Here is a 22,638-nt window from a genome sequence, read left to right as displayed (position 1 = left end):
CAGTACCATTTCTCTGGCCTGGTAGGTCTGTAGATGAACAGGTGGAAGTGGCTGGATCAAGACAGTGATTTGAAGGTAATAGGCAAATCAGGAAACCATATGTGAAATTGTGAGGAAAATTATTTTTCTCTTGTCTTTTTTTTTATATCTATATGTTTCAGTACCTTTACCCTCTAAATAATAAAAAAAAACAGATAATTTATTCTTTTTTTTTTTTTTTTTTTGGTTTTTGGGCCACACCCGGTGACGTTCAGGGGTTACTCCTGGCTATGCGCTCAGAAGTCGCTCCTGGCTGGGGGGACCATATGGGACGCCGGGGGATCGAACCGCGGTCCGTCTCCTAGGCTAGCGCAGGTAAGGCAGGCACCTTACCTCCAGCGCCACCGCCCGGCCCCAGATAATTTATTCTTGAAAATAAATGGTTTATGTCTAATTTGTATATCTACACTTTCTGTCTACCTACAAGACATTAAAAATATGATTTTGCCAGATAAAAGGATATTAAATAAAGCTAAAACTATTCTCTGTGAAATAATGCTATAAAAATATGAAGATAGAATTTAATTCTTTTCTCATTAAAACAAAGCAGAATGACTTTAGATACTCAAACAGTAATGTCCTCCTTTCCAACTGTATCTGACTGAATTAATTAGAAGAAAAAAAGATTATCAAATTAATTTCACTTTATTCAAATTAACTCCACTTTATTGAGCATTTGATTCTGTCACAGGCATTTTAACAGTAGTCTTAATCTAGTTGACAAGATAAAACACTGAAATACTGAACATAGGAGCCTTGGTAGTTGAAGTGAAACACCTACAAACATCCCATAACTTCTGAGAAAAAGCAGAATGAAAGAATAGAAAAACCATTGGCCATCCTGCCAATAGAAAAACAACTCAACCTCACAACTAATAACAAAAAGAACATGATGTCGCTGAATCTTCCCACATAGTCTGGTCTGGGCTGAAATCTCTCGGGCCTTCATGAACAAGGCAGGTAGATTCCTCTTTCTGCCTGAATGAAGGCACAGCAGTCCAAAGTCACACCTGACACACTCTTCAACACAGAAATAGTCCAGCTCCACAACTGACTCTCACTGAACTGCCAAGTTACCAAGTCAGTCCAGTTTTATAGCTCCTAACCATGTGGCTGTATGACAGCTCCAAATTTTAGTACTCTCATCCAGTAATATCATAGTGAATCTAATGAGAAAGTTGCATAGAAGTCTACCAAACTCTAAATAATTACACTAAACCTAAACAATAAGAGAGAAAGGCTCAACTAGCACCAACCAGCCATAGACATTAACTTAAGAAACACCATTGGGAGCTATAACAGTGTTCACAGATTGGCTTTAATTAAGTTTTGGTAACTGCATTTGTCGTTGTGATGTACCCAACAATATGAAGTAGATTTCTTTGTGTCTCCAAGGGGGGGATAGGTTGGAGTGATAAGTGGGAAACTGGGAACACTGGTGCATGGAAGGTCACACTAGAAGTGGAATGGTGTTTAAAGCCTGAAACAACTGTATTGTGAGTAACCTTGTAAATAAGTGTTATAATTATTTAAAAAAAGGGGGGGGGAGTTGACCATATATTTAAAAAAAAATAGAGCACTTGTCCTAAGTCTCATGAGTTTCTAGAATTTGATTTGACAGAAATTTAAGTACATCTATACAGTCTCAAACCCCTAGTTTTTTTAATCTACAAACTTAAAGTAACTAACATTCTCACCAAAAAACCAAAACTCAGAGGATATGGCCAATAATATCATTAGATTTGGCTACGAATGGAACTACAATACTATACAATTCTCATTATTCTGATAATATTCAGAATAGGATAGTAATTTGTTTGCTATTTTTCATATAAATATGTTTGTTCATATCTTTTATCCTTTACCATTATTCATTTCAATAAAATGAAAAAAATTTAATATCACAAGACTTAGGTCCTTTTTTAGACTATGGTTTGAGTTTGAATCCTGAATACAGAAAACTTACATCTCCATTTGGATTTCTAGTACTGTTTCATATTCAATGTTTTCAACAATAGAATTATATTACCTCTTATAATTCAGTTTCAGCATCTTGGAAATTTTTCAATTTTTCTTCTACCTCACCTCACACCCCAAAGAATCATTTTTTCTTCTTCAATATTACTTTCATCTGGACTTCATAATGTGAGATTATCTCTCCCCCTACCTTCCAATTTGTACTGTACAGTTAGCAGTCTAAAGTGTCATTTCTATATATATATGTATATTTACTTATAAAAATCTGTCACAACTTCCATTAACTTCAAAAAAAGTCATATTTTCCAGGTTCTCAGGATGATTTATGAAACATTGTAGTTAATGCTTCATGTTTCACTAGACTTCAATGTGCCAGTCTAGTTTTCTCACTATATATAGCTTCCTTCCCGCTTTACAAGATTAATCTTTGTAGTTCACATGTACCCTCAAATCTATATATCTGAATTATATTTTATTCCTCTGTACCTTCCTTTTACCAATTTAGTGTACATGAAGACCATCTTTCAAATCACTAATCTAACCTAAAATTACTCTATCAATTAACTCAATTAATTGCACTGAATTTTAACAGCCAGCTCTTAAACATATAAACACATTTTTGTTTATAAAGAGCCAGGAATATACATAAAGAAAGATATATGCTTCACCTAATGAATACGCTTCAGTAGTTAAAAATATGTGTCATGTTTTCTCTTCTCAGTGACAGTAACTTCCAGGAGATATCAGCAATAGGCTTTTTTATCCTATATACACATTATTATATAATGTATGGCAATTTGGGGGATTTACATAATCAGTAAGATTGCCATTCTAGTGGAGATAAAGACAAAAAAATCAATACTTTTTTCACAAAGTATTTTAGCTGTCCTCTACAATCTCTCAAAATTATATTAGAATCTCTCCCCCATCCTGCTCCTCTCTATGCACACATGTACATGAACTCACAAATAGTTTTAAATGAAGCTATCTCAGTTAACACTTCAAAATCAATAAACTACTTTTTTTTTGGGGGGGGCACACCCGTTTGATGCTCAGGGGTTACTCCTGGCTACGCGCTCAGAAATTGCCCCTAGCTTGGGGGGACCATATGGGACGCCGGGGATCGAACCATGGTCCTTCCTCGGCTAGTGCTTGCAAGGCACCTTACCTCTAGTGCCACCTTGCCGGCCTCTCAATAAACTACATTTTAACAATCATGTGCTGGTTAAGTCTAAAAAGTGGTTTTATTATCAGTCATGCTAATTTGTAGCTAATTTGTAAACAAACAAAATCCACCTCCTATGTATCTCTACCATGTCCCAATTTAGGAAAAGTATTTGACTCAATGAACTGTGTGATGTTTCCAATTTCTCCTTCCACAACTATTCAATTTCTACTTTGCCCTATGGCATAACAGGGTGCCTCCAAAGCTCAAAAAGGGTATATGTATGTGCTACTTCTTTAGAACAGAAATATTACTAAAGTATAGAGAGAAAAGAAACATGATTATGGGTGAAATTAGTCTCTAACACCATTAAGAATGTGTGTTGCTGGATGTGGCCCAAATCCCTCCTGTCAAATTTATTTCAGAATTCAGAAAAAGATTTTATTGAGGGAAAGGGAAAGTAAGGCAGAGAGCTCACAGGTTGTGGGAGGGTCTCTTTAAGGATTCCTTGGCCGTTATTGTTAGCTCATTTGGTTTTCTAATAGTTACCTCCAATATCTCAGAGGTAGGAGCTGGCCATGTGACTCACTTCTTGCCAATAGGTTGCAGGCATAAATCATGTGAGTCACAATTTGGAATTTCAGGCAGGTGCAGTGGTGAAGCAAACAGAGCCAATCACCTAAGGGCAACTTCCTAAAGAACAGCAGAGTAACAGTAGAAAAGAAGACTGGCTCCTGAATGAATCTGGAAAAAAAGCTATTCTAAGAGAAATGAGCCCTCACCTTTAGGCTTTTTTTATATATATAATAAAAATAATCTTAAACTATTTGCATTAATTTGAGAAATTTAGCATCTATTCTACTTCACTTACCAACTGTTTTCCTTTCCCACAAAATAGTGCAGCATACAAAAGAATCAAAATGTTACTATCAGTTTTTCACCTAGAAGAGATCTACAATCTACCTTTACAACAGTTCTTTGCGAACTAAATCCATGTGTTTTGAATTGCATAAAATGCTAAACTACTCTTTAGACTATCGTTTCTCAACTGAGGACCATATGGCCCGTAGGGGCCTCCAGGATACTCCAAAGAGACCATGGGTAAAAACTGTGTAAAAGAGATACAGAAGAGGGTACAAGAAAAGGAACAAGATGGGAGGGCATAGTTAGAAAGAGAGAAGCACTGCCTTAAACTATTTAGTTCAGATACTTCACTCTTAATAGTTAAGCCAAAACATTAAATTTTAAAATGCGTTAGTGTTGGTAATTATATTAAATTTTTTTCTGAAAATAATCTTGCTTCCTATTTCATGTTGAAAACTAAAGATAAGAGTGTGCTGCCTCAACATCCTGTTAGATAAAAGCTTATCTGCATTGATAACCCCCTACTGCCCTCATCTTTGTAGAGAGCTTTCCTTCTCCTAATACTGTATCTCACCACCTTCTGAGATCCTGTTCAAATTTTCTCTCGTTGCTTATATCAGTCAGACCTTGCTCTCTCAGATAAATTAATACACCAAATGTCTATTATGCTAAAAAAAAAAAAAAAGACCCACTTCCTGATGGTTTGGGTTTCTTTAAAAGCCACCTTCTATCTGAAAAGTAGTCTTTTTTCTTGGTCCTTAACGTCCTCTCTCACTCCTCAACCCTTTGGATTCCAATTAAACTATTTTCTCTGACATCCATAATGATCTCCCCACTGACAAATCTCAAGAACAGTCTTCAATCCTCAACTCACTAACCTCTTCGTAGCTAAAATTATATTCTCATTCACTTCCAGACCTGCCATATTTGTCCTCTAATTCTTTGGCCTGTTACTGTTTCCCTGCCCACTCTGTAAAGGTTGGCATGCCCAAACCCATGTATTTGTACTCCTTCTTTCTTCATTTGGCCTTCTTTTTAGTCTCTAAGTGGTTTAACAGCAATTTTATTCAATTCTTTGTTTCAACATCTACCAAATGCTGGTGTCTTCCATTTACATAGTCCTGATCTCTTCTTCCTTCCTTCCTTCCTTTCCTTCCTTCCTTCCTTCCTTCCTTCCTTCCTTCCTTCCTTCCTTCCTTCCTTCCTTCCTTCCTTCCTTCTTCCTTCCCTCCCTCCCTCCTCTTTTCTCTTTCTTTCTTTCTTTCTTCTTTCTTTCTTTCTTTCTTTCTTTCTTTCTTTCTTTCTTTCTTTCTTTCTTTCTTCTTTTTTTCTTTTCTTTCTTTTCTTTCTTTCTTCTTTCTTTTCTTTTTTCTCTTTCTTTCTTTCTTTTTCTTTTCCTTCTTTCTTTTTCTTTCTCTCTTTCTTTCTTTCTTTCTTTCTTCTTTCTTTCTTTCTTTTTCTTTCTTTCTTTCTTTCTTTCTTTCTCTTCTTCCTCTCTTTTCTTTCTTTCTTTTCTTTCTTTCTTTCTTCTTTCTTTCTTTCTTTCTTCTTTTTCTTTCTTTCTTTTTCTTTCTTTTTCTTTCTTTCTTTCTTATCTTTTTCTCTTTCTTTCTTTTTCTTTCTTTCTTTCTTTCTTTCTTCTTTCTTTCTTTCTTTTTTTTCTTCTTTCTTCTTTCTTCTTTCTTTCTTCTTTTCTCTTTTCTTTCTTTTCTTTCTTTCTTTCTTCTTTCTTTCTTTCTTTCTTTCTTTCTTTCTTCTTTCTTCTTTCTTTCTTTCTCTCTTTCTTTCTCTCCTTCTTTCCTTTCTTTCTTTCTTTCTTTCTTTCTTTCTTTCTTTCTTCTTTTTCTTCTTTCTTCTTTCTTTCTTCTTTCTTTCTTTCTTTCTTTCTTTCTTTTCTTTCTTTCTTTCTTTCTTTCTTTCTTTCTTCTTTCATTCTCTTCTTCTTCCTTTCCTCCCTTCCCTCCTCCCTCCCTCCCTCCCTCCCTCCCTCCCTCCTTCCTTCCTTCCTCCTCCCTGCCCTGCCTTTTTTTTGAAAGATAAGTTCATTGAAGAATATTTTTTGTCAATATTTAAAATATATATTAGTTTAGGTAACACAGTTCATTATACCTTTAATGTAGTAATGGGTATTGATGTACGATGTTACCTGTAACCCCACCACCACTAAAGCTCCTGACTGTCACTGAAATTTTGTGTTATACCTCCAAAAAAATTTTTTTTGGGGGGGGGGGAAGGGGGTCACACCGGCAGCGCTCAGGGGTTACTCCTGGCTCTATGCTCAGAAATTGCTCCTGGCAGGGCTCAGGGGACCATTTGGGATGCCACCGTCTTTCTGCGCCTAAGGCAAACAGCCTCCACCTGTGCTATCTCTCCGGGTCCCCAATTTTTTTTTGTTGTTTTGTTGGGCCACACCTGTTTGATGCTCAGGGGTTACTCCTGGCTAAGCGCTCAGAAATTGCCCCTGGCTTGGGGGAGGACCATATGTGTGGGGAGCCTAGCTGATGAAACCTGGGACATAGAACACCTCAGTAATTCCTAATCTGGTCACACCAGCGTGACCAAAAAGGCCCATGCCTTGAGAACAAAGGAAATAGACAAAAATAAAGTAATTCAAGAGCAGCCCAATATATCCAAGCCAGAAAGAAAAATATAGAGGTTGCCTTTGTGTTAGCAAACTTATTAAGAACTCTGTTTGAATCTTATGCATTTTAGTAAAAACGTGCTCAGGTCTAAACCTCTTTTGCCCCTCCCTACTACCTGCCCCAGTTTATGCTAATGAATGCTTGTAACTGTGATTGGTGTAAAATTTGTAACACCCCTGACGTGTTTCCAGCCCTTAAAAGCTGATCCCCCAACAATAAACTTCCCTTTTTGAACAGCATGCGTTGTCTTGAAGGCTTCTGTTACTAATTTCTCTAGTTCTTCTTTACAGGGTCGGTTCTGCTCGAGTGAACCCACTAATAACTAGCAACTTTCATCTCCACACCCCCGCGGGTCGGGGGACTCCCACGGAAGTTGCACATATGGGAAGCCAAAGGATCAAACCAATGGCCCTTCCTTGGCTAATGCTTGCAAGGGCAGACACCTTACCTCTAGCGCCACCTCACCGGCCCCAATTTTTTTGTTTTAATAATTTCCTTAAACACCAAGTACCTCCAAATTTGAGCAATAATTTAGTTGAATTATTTTTGGATTCTATTTCATTCACTGTGTTAGGTGTAACCTAAGACATTTCTAAGCTATGGCGTTTCATTTGAAATATCACTGTGATTCTTATTGAGGATTCCTTAGAGGTAATATCTGTGGCTTTGTTCTTGCTGCTCTTAAACTCTCTCCTTGACCCTTGTCATTTGAATTAGTAAGTATCTTGGGCATTTTTTCCATTGGGGTTTATTCTGTTTGGAAACCTCTATGAGTTACATAGATCTAAGTTTTTAGTTTGGCCCGCGGGCCGTTGCGGTCCTCCGTACAACATTTTGTGGCCTGTCCCTAGAGGAATCTTGTTTTGTTTTATTTTGTTTTAGTTGGTTTGGGTCACACCCCCCAATGATCAAGGCTTACTACTGACTTTGCACTCTAGGATCACCCCGACTTTGCCTCCTGCGGCCTCAGGTAAATTGAGTTGAGACCCCTGGTCAGAGGAAGAATTTAAATTTTGTCACCAAAACTTCTTCCCCTTTCTTTTCTTTGTGTGGAGGTTTACAAGGATTTATTCCAGCAGTAGCTCTCAGTTGGCTCCCCCTTTGCTGCTTCAGAATCTGAATTTCTGGGATTGGGGGGAGAGAGGGTCATAGATTGTCCTGTGGTAGTACACAGGCTTGTCTCCTTTCGCTCACTCATCTAAAATTTGGGGTGGGTTGGATGAGCTGTCTGTAATAATAACATGCAGGTGGTTCCTGGCTCCCTCTCTGTGGGGCCCCCTCTGGATTCAGTGCCATAGCTGTGTGGGTCACCTACTATGGAATGCAAATGGCTTTCTCTCTCCTATCAATTGTGAGTAAGTGGGATGTTCTGCTCCAGGGCGTGGTATGTGAGAGCTGGCAGTAGCAGTGGCATGCAAGTGGCTCTTCCTTCTTCAGAAAGCAGGGAGTGTACTATTGCTCAGCCTGCAGTGGAGGACAACTGGATTTTTGGTGGCTCTCCTCTCCCCTGCTCCCTTTTGGTTAGAGGTAATAGGGAGATTTTCATGACAGTCGTTTGAAAGTGGCTTTCAATGGCTCCCTGGGAGTATGGGCAGGGTGCATCGTGAGCACATGGCATTCAACAGTGCTGGGGTTGTGAATGCCCCACAAAGTACTGCAAAGTGGTACCCCAGCATCTCTGCAACATCCTCTCTCTCAAGTCCCACTTTCAAAACAATGCAAACTGATATTTATTGGTCTGTTAGTTGGTTCATGCAGTGGTGGGAATAAAGTCCCGGGCCTCATACATAAAAGGCATAAACTCTATCATTGGTAGTCATTCCCTCAGCTCCCAGGTTCTTCTTTACTTAGAGCACGGCTATTTTTACTCTTAAGTAGAATCTTCCTGGGAGCTCTGCTAAAAAATTAATTTAAAAAATGCTTAATGACGTTATATAAGTATTTAAATAATTGGAAAATTTGAGTGATGAGGCTGATAGGGTACAGTTATTATTATTTGAAAGTCAGGAATGGCTTAAGCTGAAGGAAGGATAAAGGGACAAACTGGCTATCTGAACTTTAATATATGGGGAACATTTTCTCAAATGAACAAAATGAACACTCTCCAAGGTGTCATGACATGCAATGCTTGGCAACAGTTTTGGTTTTAGCCAGTCAGGGGTGTTGAGGGAGAATGCAATCAGGTATAGGATATATATGCTGGTAAACATTCTATAGTACATAGGTGTTTTTCCTCCTCATAAGAACCATGGACTACAAACAACAAATAGTGTCAATGTTGATAAATCTAATAACCATGAGTAAAAGCTAAACTTTCAATCAAATGTAAAATTTTAGGGAAAAAAAATGGAGAAGTTGTCTTCCCAAAAGAGCTTAGGGGTTGGGGTGATGTGTGTGTGTGTGTGTGTGTGTGTGTGTGTGTGTGTGTGTGTGTGTGTGTGTGTGTGTGTGTGTGTGTGTGTGATTCCTGGCAATACTTGGCTAACATGATAGACCAGTTTGTGCAGATGGTGTTGAGGGTTGAGGGCCACCATGTCCACACCTAGCAGTGTGATGGTGCTGAGGTTCAATCTTGGGGCAAGTGCATGCAATGCATTCTAACCCTCTGGGTTATCTCCTTGGACACATTAGAAGATTGTTTTTATCTGCCACCATAAGTTTGACAGCTTCCTAATACTTACAGCTTATTTTGATTGAGATTACTGATAAAACTAATACATCTGAATTCAAGATACTGTATAAGATGTGTGAATATTTGGAAGTGCAGTCAACTAATATTTCAAATGACAAATATGTATTTTTTTGGGTTTTGGGTCACACCCGGCAGTGCTCAGGGGTTACTCTTGGCTCTACACTCAGAAATTGCTCCTGGAAGGCTCAGGGGACCACGTGGGATGCGAGATTTCGAACCACTGACCTTCTGCGTGCAAGGCAAATGCTTTACCTCCATGCTATCTCTCCGGCCCAGACAAATATGTATTCTTATGAAACTAAGTTCAAGTCAAAAATGCCCAAAGGGGGGCAGAGAGGTAGCACAGAGGTAGGGCGTTTGTCTTGCAAGAAAATGGATGGTGGTTCGAATCCTCTCCTGAGCCTGCTAGGGGCGATTTCTGAGCACAGAGCCAGGAGTAACCCCTGAGCGCTGCCAGGTGTGACACAAAACAAAACAAAAAAAATGCCTGAAGCCGCTCTGTCAACAGATTTTTTTAAAGTAGCCAGGCACAGAGTTCCGCTCACATAATGGTAAATTCAACACTGAAATAACTGTAAGACATGATAAAAAAAAAATATTCACTTATTTCTAAAAAAGCAACTAAAACCTTCCTTTATTCTTTTTTCTTTTTTCTTTTTGTTTTTGGGCCACACCCGGCGGTGCTCAGGGGTTACTCCTGGCTGTCTGCTCAGAAATTGCTCCTGGCAGGCACGGGGGACCATATGGGACACCGGGATTCGAACCAACCACCTTTGGCCCTGGATCGGCTGCTTGCAAGGCAAACGCCGCTGTGCTATCTCTCCGGGCCCAACCTTCCTTTTTTCTAATACATATCTTCATAAAATGAGATTTCTTTAGATACCTCAACTCAAGGATATAATAAATAGGCTGATTCAGTAGAAGACTTAAAATCCAGCTGTTGGGGTCAAGAGCACATGTGTGGGACACTGGTTAGATCTTTGAAATGCCGTGGCCCACAAAGTTCTGCTAAGGGGACCCTGATTGCTGCCTGATAGCAGAGAACACTAACTTCTCAGCAGGCTTGAGCCATGAATAGCCTGGTCCTACTCACTAAGCTGGATTGAGAGTTACTCTTGGACTCACTGAGCACTGCTTGAGAGGCACTATTATCTCCCAATCCAGCTGACTACATTAAGTCAAATATTTTAAAATTTTTCAAAAATGTAAAGGACATTATTTCACAAAAAAATTGCAAATCTGAAAAATAAAAAGCATGTTATCAGGATAGGTAGGTTTTGTTTTCAATTAGTTATATTTTCAATTAGTATTTTAAAAATTCCTCAGAAAATTGGCAAATTTCAATAGCTGTAGCTAATATAAACAAAAGCTATTTCATAGTTCTCAATAAATTTTAAAGATAATTGTGAGAGAGGCCAGAGTGATAGCACAGTGAGTAGGGCATTTGCATTGCACACAGCCAGCCCTGGTTTGATCTCCAGCATCCTATATGTCCCTTGGGCCTTCCAGGAATGATTTCTGAGTGCAGAGTTAGGAATAACCCCAAAGTACTGCCAGATGTGGTCCAAACCCCACTTTCCAGAAAAAGCTAACTCTGACAGTGCAGAGATATAGCTCAGAGGTAGATCATATGCCTCAAAGGTGTGAGGCCTGAGGTTTAATCATTGACACCGCAAAACAGAAAAAAGGTTCTGAATAATTTTTAAGTAGAATATTTTTGTTGTTTCATTGTGTGTGTGTGTGTGTGTATGTGTGTGTTTTGCCCTTTTTTTTTTTTTTTTGGTTTTTGATTTTTGGGTCACACCTGGCAGCTCTCAGGGTTACTCCTGGCTGTACACTCAGAAATCGCTCCTGGCAGGCTTGGGGGACCATATGGGATGCCGGGATTCGAACCACTGTCCTTCCACATGCAAGGCAAATGCCAGTCCCCCCATGCTATTTCTCCAGCCCCAGTAGAATATTTTTTAAAGTCTGAAAACATTTATTTAGTTCAGATTTTCAATGTTACTTTTGGATTATTTAATGTTCTTGCTTTTCAAGTACTGGCAGAAATTATAGTAAGTAAATTTTAGTTATTAAAAAACATTTGTGGGAGGGGCCGGGCGGTGGCGCTGGAGGTAAGGTGCCTGCGCTAGCCTAGGACGGACCGCGGTTCGATCCCCCGGTGCCCCATATGGTACCCCAAGAAGCCAGGAGCAACTTCTGAGCGCATAGCCAGGAGTAACCCCTGAGCGTCACAGGGTGTGGCCCAAAAACCAAAAAAAAAAAAAAAAAAAAAAACATTTGTGGGAAAACCAAGATAAAAAAAATACAATCCCTGCTTCAAAAATTGTTTAACTTTTAGGAAAAGGCTATATGTAAGCGAAGAATTTGAATACTGCAAAGTCAATTCCTGAAAAACAGGTTTGAATGGGGAGCAAGGGGATCTGGGACCTGGAGAAAGGAATGATCACCATGGCCATCAGAAATTTTATAAAAGAGGCAACTTTTCAGATGGGTCTGAAAGATGAATAAAAGAGTATTGCATAGCAAAGGAATGACATTCTAAATGTAAACAATGAGAGGCAGACCACAAGTATGAAGTAGCAGTGAATTTGGAGGATAGTAACAATAAGGCCAGAAAAGGAATTGTGGATTATGATAGAGATTGTTTTCTATGTTTTGTCAACCCTATGAGCAATGAAATAAGAACAGATGCCCCCTAGAAAAGTAACTGCCAGGTTTGATTGCTAATAAAACAATCCTAGTGTTGCTGCTGCTCTGGATAGCTCACTAAATAAGAGACATCTAAATCTGAACCTGCCAATCAATCTTTTTTTTTTTCTTCCTTTGTCTGAAATAAAGATGTTGAGGTCCAGAGTGATAGCACAACGAGGGTGTTTGCCTTGCACAAGACCAACCAGGGTTCAATCCCCACCTTCCCATATGGTCACCTGACCCAGCCAAGAATGATTTCTGAGTTCAGATTGTATTGTGTGTGGCCCCAAAACAAAACAAACCAAAAAACAAAAAGAAATAAAGGTGTTTTAGAACGTAAGTTTCCCTAAATTGATAATCACAAATCAATAAGCTGCCATCACCAAGATTAAGTGAAATAAAATATAAAGGCAACATTAATGAACATTTCTAATGATCTCAGGAAAAAGTATTAGTAAGACTATAATAGACCCAATACCTACCCCCTGAAACAAAAGTCATTTTTTTTTAAATTACAAAAATTAGTCTCTAAAATATCAGCAAAGTAATTTTGAGCACTTCCAGGTGTGGCTTAAACCCCTACCCTGAACCCCACCCCATTCCAAAATAAGCAAGTAGTACATTTCAAATCAATTTAAAACATAAAAAACATCATTAAAAAAGTATAGTGTTCACTGCATTTCATAAGCAATTACCTTTATAAAAACCTTAAAATATTTACCTTTTTGTCTCCTTGTTTTCGTCTCCTTAACCCCGGTCTATAATCATCTCCAAATCTCAGAAAGTAATAGTAAGAAACAAGCCTCTCAATAGGATCCCTTATGACATTAATGTAAATTGGTTTCTTCTTCACACCAAACCTAAAATAGAACAAAATGCAAACTGTGAAGTTGACCTCTTCGTTCTGTTTAGAGGCGTCTTGAAATATAAGTTTACGGTATTGATTCTATATTGAAAGAACATAAAATATTTTATGTAGAAATTAGAAAATAGCTTACACCATATCAGAAAACAGTACTTAAGAAAAAAATGGAAATGATCACTGAAGATAGAGAAAACTGAATAAAATCATTTTAAATGTTACTAGCATAAAATACATTAAATAATTCAATTTTATATAGCATTGACTTCTCACTTCTAGCCCACCAAACTAAATAAACATTTTCACAGGATAGGGCATAAGTCTGTACAAGTGAGCCTTTTTAGTTTACTATAATATTGATTTATATGGACAGATGTGAGAGACATGTTTTCAGCATGATTTCCTTACAAGGGAATTAAAAAAATTAAAAGAACACAGGAGGCTTTTAGGGGGTGGGTGGGGAAAACACTCAGCAACACTCGGAGATTACTCCTAGCTTTAAGCTTAGAAATCACAGGGGGCTGGAGAGATAGCATGGAGGTAAGGCGTTTACCTTTCATGCAGAAGGACGGCAGTTCGAATCCCGGCATCCCATATGGTCCCCTGTGCCTGCCAGGGGTGATTTCTGAGCGTAGAGCCAGGAGTAACCCCTGAGCACTGCTGGGTGTGACCCCCCCCCCAAGAAATCACTACTGGCAGACTCAGGGAACCATATGGGATGCTGGGGCTCAAATCTGGGTTGGCTGTGAGTAAGGCAAGTAACCTACCCTCTCTGTCTTCAGAACACAGAAGGCCTTTATTTTGACAACTCTTGCATATCCTAGAACTTTGTTTTCTAACTGTGGATTATAATCAAATATGGGATAACTTGCAAAAGACTAATTTTAAAATAAGCCTTTTCTTCTTTATGAAGGAGGGCACCCTTCCCCCTCAAGTCTTACTCAGGGGTCTGCACTCAGAGATCTCTTCGCGGGGTCAAGGATTATATGTGGTGGCAGGGTCCGAATTAGGATCGGCACATACCTACTCCATTATACTACTGCCCCTAAAATAAATTTCTTTATGGTGTATTATCAGCAAATATATGATTTTTATGCCTGGGATCACACAAAAATTTCTTAGACTAGGAGGGGTCATGAATGGAATAAATTTCAGCAGCCTAGCCCTAGAATTGTCCTGCTGGCACTCTGTTCTAACCTATCCTCCTTTTTCAGCCTTGAAATTTTACAGTCCTCCAGACCAACGTTTATCAAATGGTAGGGTGGGGTAGGAGGACTGGGATGTTGGAGGGCTCAGGATATCACAAGGAGTCACAGGTTAAAAACTCTGTGAATGGGGGACCATATTAGGAGACAAAGGGGGAAAACAAGTGGATTATAGGGAAGAAAAAAAAAAAGATCAGGTGGGAGAGTAGAAAACCCATCCTTTCAAAAAAATAAACCATGGTTGGCTTGTTAAGTCATAACTTTCCTAAGAGGAGAAGCACATACTTGGTAGATTTCGTGATGTTATAAGAGAATCAATAACAGACAGGCTAATAAGACTCTTTAGGGACCATAATCATCATGGAATGACAAGGCAAGAATGCAAACTAGCACCATTTTTTCTGAAACTACAATCAATAGATAGCTTGGGAAATGAATGAGCATCAAGAACAGTTAAAAGAGGAACAGGAAAAGAGGTCACTAAGATGAACACATGCTTTGAATGCAGAAGGCCAGGGTAAATCACCATCAACATATAATTTTCTAAGCATGGTTGGGGGTAACCCCAAGCAGAGAACAGGGAGAAACAGCTAAGCTCCATTAGTAGCAGCTTCAAAACAAACAAAAACTTGTAAAAGGTTTTAATACATATGTACTCAGAATATTTGAAAGGAGCTTTATCAACTGGTTAAAACAGCACCTATGTGAAAGATAACAGAGTTAAAAGAGCTTCGGGAAGCATTATGTTTTATATATATATATACCAATCTTTGGTCAAGTGACTTCTCACCGGGGACATACATATCTTCTATATATTTGTCCTAAACTCTACATACCCTAAAAGGTTCATATAAATGTTTAAAATTACTTAGTAGTGTGTTCCATTGTCATGTTTCCAAAAACAGTGAATCAGTTGTTTCACTTACTGCACTAATGATATGAATATATTATTTAAAAACAATTACCTCTTAGAAAAGGAATTCAGAGCTTGGGAGATAGCAAATGTGAAACCCTGAACTGGATCCCCAGAAATACATGCCCACTCCAATCACTACCATATATTATCCTGGTAACTCCTGGCCACTATGTGCACCAGCAAAGAACCGACAGGTCTATACCACCAGTCAAGTATCATGAAAGTGCTACGTAAATTGCTGAGTGGGACCCAATACAAAAGGAAAAGGAATTCATCTCCTTTGCACAGGTCACAATGGCCAAACTGCAAACTAAAAGTCCTCTGGGGAAGTAGTTGGGCAGATTCTTAGAGTAACCATACAATCAAGTAATACTAATTACAGGTTTCACAAAGAGAAATGAAGGAATATGCCCATGTAAAACCTGACGCAAATTTTTGGTAATTTTACTCAATTATCTAAAACTGGAAAGAACTAAAGAAACTGGTGAACTGTTAGATATTGTGTGCATCTATTTAATGGAATGCTACTCAGTATCGAACTACTGAGGAGTCTATTAAACTTGGTAAATGTAAGATCACATTAAGTGAAGGAAAATGACTTTGTGATTGATTAGAAATGTGGTAAAAAGAAAACAATTGCCTTGTATCTAAAGGACCTGGATTTGATCCCCAGCACTAAAATCAAAGAAATGATTAGCAGAATCTGATCAAAACTAAAGTGAAGTTCTTGAGATCCAGGAATATAGTTCAATAATTTAAAATACTTGCAATGCAAACAAAAGGTTACAAGTTGAATTCTTGGGGCCACTACATGCGCTGAATTGACAGGATAGCTCTGATACAGTTTCTGACCACACTACAGCTAAGTGTGTGAGCACTGTTAACTGTACAGAGTGAAATGCAGCCTTCAGAGAGCACTAGAGACAAAGAAAGCAAGCACTGCAACCTGGCATGCCACCTATGTAAATAGTATACCATATTTTCCGGCATATAAGATGACTTTTGAAACAAAAAAGTCAACCGAAATCGGGGGTCATCTTATACGCTGAGTATATCCCGAAAAAATGTTTCAATAGGTCGCTAAACGAAAATTGTCTGAATATTGCCACAAAACGAATTTTCCAACTCGATCCTGCACCAATCACTACCAGGCTGCCCTGACTGCCTCTTTAACTCAGCCAATCCAAGCAGGCTTTTAATGCATGCAAATTATACAGTGTTCTGTACCCTGTACACTGTAAAAAGATTGGCCAGAGTCAGTATTACAGTATAACCTTTGGACCTTTGCTTGTTGTGATAGGCTCACTGTGGAAGATACAGTTGCAGCATAGGAACATTCTGTCTTATACAGCAAATATAGGCCTAAACCTATGTTTTAACTGTAAAATTAGGGGGTCGTCTTATATGCCAGAAAAAACGGTAACTGAATGTGTTCACACCACAATAACAATAAAGGAAGGAATCTATTTACTTTCTTTTAGCTAATATTATTCATTATAAGGGAACATATTACTGAAAAAAATTTTAGAATGATATATTGCAATATTTAACTTTTATGAAACAGAAGTGGGGGTAATAGATAAATGCTGATAATGGGTGATATGAATTTTGAAAGGTGTGTTAGTTTTCATTGACTTTATTAAAAATATAAGGAACTGATAATTATAGAAAAAAATGGGTCCTGAGGAATTTATAGAAAATAAACTACAAATTATTCATCTTTCTGAGGTGAGCTGGAACTTCCAGCTCTTTTCTCTTTTGAGTCTGAAAGTTATTATTGCAAGAATGTCTTTCATTTTTCTTAAAACCCATAAATGTGTGAGACCATTCTGCGTTTTTCTCTCTCTCTCTGACTTATTTCACTCAGCATAATAGATTCCGTGTACATCCATGTATAGGAAAATTTCATGACTTCATCTCTCCTGACAGCTGCATAATATTCCATTGTGTATATGTACCACAGTTTCTTTAGCCATTCGTCTGTTGAAGGGCATCTTGGTTGTTTCCAGAGTCTTGCTATGGTAAATAGTGCTGCAATGAATATAGGTGTAAGGAAGGGGTTTTTGTATTGTATTTTTGTGTTCCTAGGGTATATTCCTAGGAGTGGTATAGCTGGATCGTATGGGAGCTCGATTTCCAGTTTTTGGAGGAATCTCCATATCGCTTTCCATAAAGGTTGAACTAGACGGCATTCCCACCAGCTCACCTCAGGAAGCTCATCACAAAGAGTGATGAGTTTAGTTGGATAAATAACTACATTTTGAACTGTCCTAATAATGAGAATGTATGAGGGAAATTGAGAACCTGTTTAGAGTACAGGCGGGGGTCGGGTGGGGAGGAGGGAGACTTGGGACATTGGTGATGGGAATGTTGCACTGGTGATGGGTGGTGTTAAAAAAAAAAAAGAAAAAGTATAAAAGATGCACTACAATTTAGGATTAACTGGAAAAAAAATTATTCATCTTTTATTGCCTATATCTTAGGATGCTAAACAAAAATCTAATCATTACATTTTTCTTTAAAGAACAAAGTTCTAAATTTTGTGTTTTGTTTCTGGGTCACACCTAATGGTGCTTCAGAAGTTACTCCTGGCTCTTTGCTCAGGAATCACTCTCAGAGTGTTTAGGACCATATAGGATATATGGGATCAAATCCTGGGTCAGCCATGTGCAAGACAAATGCCTGACCACTGTACTCTCACTTTGGACCCTCAAAGTTCTAAATTTATGGTTTAACTTTATCATATCTCTATTAGTTTTAAGTTGTGTTTTGTCAAGCAACTAAAATATAATAAAACAAAAATTAAATGATTAAAGAGAAAATGAAGAAAAAACAGAAAACAGGCTTTAAAAAAAAACAAAGCAAGAGAGTAAAATAAAAAAGAAGGGTGGGGTGTAACAAGATACTTTTTATCATTCTTAAGTTCTGAATAAAACAAGATAAATGTAATCAAAATGTGGCCAAAGCAGACATGAGTAAATGAACATAAACTCATGAGTATACAAAATTAAAGTTTGTTTTATAGTGGAAAAGCCTTTTTTTTCCTTACTTCCTGGATGTCTTAGTGTTTCCTTAGTTTGTAGTCCTTTTAGCATCTACTAAAGCTATTATAATATATGACTAATTATTTCTTTCACCAAGTTCCACCATTCTTTTCCCCTGAAGGCAAGTACTGTAATGGCCTCTACAAGGTACAAGTCAAATATATTTTCAGAAAAGTTTTAAAAATTGCTAAAAATGTTCTTGAAGGATCTCTTCTTCCTGGGAGCCAGGAGTCTAGCAGAAGGAGATTTGGCAGGCCCCCGCCATGGCAGAGGCCTGCTTAGCCAGGCCTAGGGGGGGGTGCGGGACTTGGGTAACCCCAGCACCCCTCTGCCGCCTTGCTCCAGATCTCCAGGGCTTCCCCGGGCCACACGCCTGGGCAAGCCGATCTCCAGGGCTTCCCCAGGCCACACGCCTGGGCAAGCCGGTGAGTTGGGTCCCTTGGTGGAGCTTGAAGGTACCCTAGGCCTTCCCCCACTATCCATGCGGCTCCTTAGGGAGGGTCTGGGTGGGGCTCTGAACTTCTGGTCTCCCAGCTTCTTGAAGGATCTCTCCTTCCTGGGAGCCGGGAGTCTAGCAGGAGGAGGTTTGGCAGGCCCCCGCCATGCCGGAGGCCTGCTTGGCCAGGCCTAGGGGGGGTGCGGGACTTGGGTAACCCCAGCACCCCTCTGCCGCCTTGCTCCAGATCTCCAGGGCTTCCCCGGGCCACACGCCTGGGCAAGCCGGTGAGTTGGGTCCCTTGGTGGAGCTTGAAGGTACCCTAGGCCTTCCCCCACTATCCATGCGGCTCCTTAGGGAGGGTCTGGGTGGGACTCTGAACTTCTGGTCTCCCAGCTTCTTGAAGGATCTCTCCTTCCTGGGAGCCGGGAGTCTAGCAGGAGGAGGTTTGGCTGGCACTGGTAATCTCTGTCCAGTCTACATTTTCAAAATCGCGCGGGGGCGATAGCACAAGAAACATTAATAGTACTCTCACAAGAAACATTAATCGTACTCTCACAAGAAACATTAATCGTACTCTCACAAGAAACATTAATAGTACTCACTATCATTGAATTATGTTTTTATGTATGCAGAATGTCCATTTTGTACTCTGCCCTTTTGCATACCCCTTCATAAGTTCATATTTCTCTTTAACTTCTTTAACTCCTATCATCATTACTCCTTTTTTACCCTCTCTAACTTAAGTACTGTTGAGTCCTAAGTCACAGACCAAAGTGGTGCCCTAGAGTTAACACCCACCCAACTATTTTAAAAGGCATAAAAAGGACACATATCTTTTCAACATTTTATGGGTGTTTTCTTTGACGGCTATAACTTTTGCTAAATACTTTCTTATACAGTGATGATCCCCCCCCCCATGGTTTTTATCTTCTCTTTGTGAACTGCTCAATATGGAATTTGGTGTGAAAGAATCCCTCAGTTTAATACTTATGTTTGAACCAAGTCACGGGTCTTGTTGGAAATGTTCTTATGCCCCCATATATCTGATAGCACCACGTGGCTTTGTATCTTGTTTGCGTAGGCACACTAACATGGGAAAATACTATACATACCAATAAGTTCTTATCTAATACAAATGGGAACACACAAATCTTGTAGTGCAATGAGACCTTACACCCTGAACATTGACATAAAGACCTGGCACAGGCCTCAGAAGAATGGGCATTCTCCATTTACCCCTTGATCTACAGAAGACATTTACAAAACATCCAAGGTTGTATATAACATCACCCGGAGGCATTCCTGTACCAGGGACGGCCCTACAGCTGCTCTGACATCGATCTACTCAAAAGAGACACCCCTTAACACTGAGAAGACAACAAGAACAATGACCTGCTTACTGGACAGGGCTTGCTGTATTGCCCCTTTATGGTGAGGTTTGTCTATAACATCACCTGGAAGCAATCCTCTACCACGGAAGACCCTACCACTGCTCAGACATCGTCCTGCTCAAAAGAGACTTCCCTTAACAATGAGAAGACCTAACAACAACAACCTGCTTACAGGACAGGGCTTCCTGCATTGCCCTTTCATGGTGAGGTGAAACGAGAAGGCACTCCACATCATGACTTCAATGTAGGACATGCAGATTCCAGAATCTTTAATACAGAAACATGAGACCAACAACAGAGACTGTGTGATAAGTGTGTTGGCGCTACGGACAATGTCTTGGAGCGAACAATAACTTTCCTGAGGCCTAGAGCTGGTCTTATGCCAGGAAACTTCAGGGGTAGGATCTCTTTGTATTTAGGCCAAGGTTATTCCTTTCCATGCCTCTCATATTTTGGTGGGCCTATGCAAACAACAATTGCCACTCTAATACCGTTTTTACTGTCCTCCTTTGACTCTAATCCTTAAAACGCACCCACTTAAAATTTGAGGTTAACTTAAGCTAATATGCATGTACATGGAAATGTAAAAAATACTATGCCTCTAATGTTTAAGGAGCTACGTAAGTTTGATGGCTTTAGATTGCCTTGTGTGCTGTTAAGAAATATTATAATGTGCTACAATCTGGGGACTTGAGGGACAAAGTAATTGCACATGGATTCTGTTTTATTTATCTTAACTCTCTTTGGTGAAAGTTCAAAGTTAAGATATCAGCAAGGGGACTTCTTCTGATAATTATGTTATGGGTGATTGTCCTTCCACTGTAACTTTACCTTATCCTCTTTCTTTGCATCTTTTGTTCTCATAATTCAAAATTAAAAAATTATATAAAAAAAAAAAAAAGAAAGCCTGTTTAGAGTACAGGGAGGGGTTGGATGGGGAGCAGGGAGACTTGGGACATTGGTAATGGGAATGTTGCACTGGTGATGGGTGGTGTTCTTTACATGACTGAAATCCAAACAATACAATCATGTATGTAATCAAGGTGTTTAAATAAAAAATATATTAAAAAAATTGCTAAAAATGATGTTTCTTTTCATGGCTTTCAAACTAAAAAAACACTTTCAAAGATTGCAGTTATATCTATAATAGCTCTCAACTATATCTGTATTTTATATATATCCCCCAGTATTTACTAAAATCTTATAAAAGTCTATTAAAAACATTTACAATACCGTTTTCTTCCAAAAACATGGGACCCATTATGAAAATCTCCAAACCCTTATATATTCATGTTAGTATTTAATAAATGAGGTTAATCTTTTAAAGAAGCATTATACTTTTTCAATGCCAAGTACCCCAACATATACTAGAGCTTCATTCTAAGTGTAAGACTTTTGCCAAAAGCAAAAGCACTCAATATATTATTTTAATAATAAAAACCTCAAGTATTAGAAACCAAGCTGTGTGTGGAAAAAATAAATCATTTAGGTGAAAGGGTAACAAACATTCAATTGAAGGCTATACAGCCCCGAGGGAAAGTATGCATATGAAGGAAGTTTATGAAATTGGTTCAATGCCTCTGTAAAGAAAAAATAATTAGTTTATTTTAAAGCAGCCTATAAAACGTTTTCAATATTGTATTGTGAATTATTTATAGAAAAATGTACATCTAACTTTAGAGTTATCATTTTATTGAATCTTTAGCACTGTAAAAAAAAACCTAAAATATATTGTTTTATATGTGTAATATCTGGGGGATTCCTTTTTAATTATAAACTTTTTAAAAAAGCAAAGACTTATCAATCTGAAATTGAGTAAGGAGGCATTTAAATTTAACCCTTTCTCAAATTAAAAAAGCTAAACTGGGAATATTGATTTGATTTTAAAATTTTATACAAAATGTTCTTTAAGACTGCCAATACACGAGGATTTATATTACTTTGAAGTTAAGCTAACTTACTAAAAAGACTAAGGAAACTTTGTATTTTGGGCAGTTGTAGACTTGAACCTAGACACATGTTTAAATTCAAAAAATTAGGGACTAGAGAGATAATGTAGCAGATAGAGTGCTTTCTTTGCACACAGCCAATCTGGCTTTGATACCCAGCATCCCATTTCATTTCCTGAGCCCTGCCAGGAGTAAATCCTAGGCTCCAAAACAACTCTTAAAATGGATTCACATCCTTCATATGTTAGAATATTCCTTTAGCTAGTTTCTGATTAGTTCTTAATGTGGCACAAACTCTAGAGGAAGTCTGTGCTTGACTGTTAAAAACAGATCTAGTTTTATAGTTTGCATGAGAGAATTCTTGTGATTTTTTTTTCAAAATAGGAGAAGTGAGAGCTATTTATTCCCATTTTTGGAAAGTTATTATAAAGTTACTATAAAGGAGATGTAAGAGCATTTGCAGCTGACCCAAATTTGATTCCCAGAACCCTATATGGTTCCCTGAGCACCAGCAGGAGTAATTTCTGAGTGTAGAGCAAGGAGTAACCCCTGAGCACTGCTGAATGTGATGGTCCCAAAATCTAAAAAAAAAGGAAGGAAAGAAACAGAATAATGATTTTGATTTTGTTACCTCAATTCAATCTACCTTGAAATTTAAATATTAATAACAATTATCAATTTATGAACACTAGAGGGCAGTAAAGCACTGGGAGGAAAATATTTAAACTATAAAACAAAACAGTACCTGTTTTTGAA

At 38.5% G+C, this 22,638-nt stretch overlaps 1 protein-coding gene across 2 annotated transcripts in view; it reads right to left on the bottom strand.

Annotated features, from left to right (window-relative positions):
* Window positions 1-22,638, bottom strand: part of HS2ST1 (heparan sulfate 2-O-sulfotransferase 1) — a 149,883-nt gene that overhangs the window by 4,990 nt on the left and 122,255 nt on the right. For both annotated transcript variants that reach the window (XM_049771260.1, XM_049771261.1), the window contains exon 4: window positions 12,798-12,936. In XM_049771260.1, coding sequence (XP_049627217.1) covers window positions 12,798-12,936 — 139 coding nt within the window. The remainder of the gene's footprint in view (window positions 1-12,797; window positions 12,937-22,638) is intronic.

Source organism: Suncus etruscus, chromosome 4 (genome assembly GCF_024139225.1).
Source record: "Suncus etruscus isolate mSunEtr1 chromosome 4, mSunEtr1.pri.cur, whole genome shotgun sequence".
In the NCBI taxonomy this organism is placed as follows: Eukaryota; Metazoa; Chordata; class Mammalia; order Eulipotyphla; family Soricidae; genus Suncus; species Suncus etruscus.
Note: the sequence above shows the minus strand (reverse complement) of the source record. Positions and strands in the feature narration are given on the sequence as shown.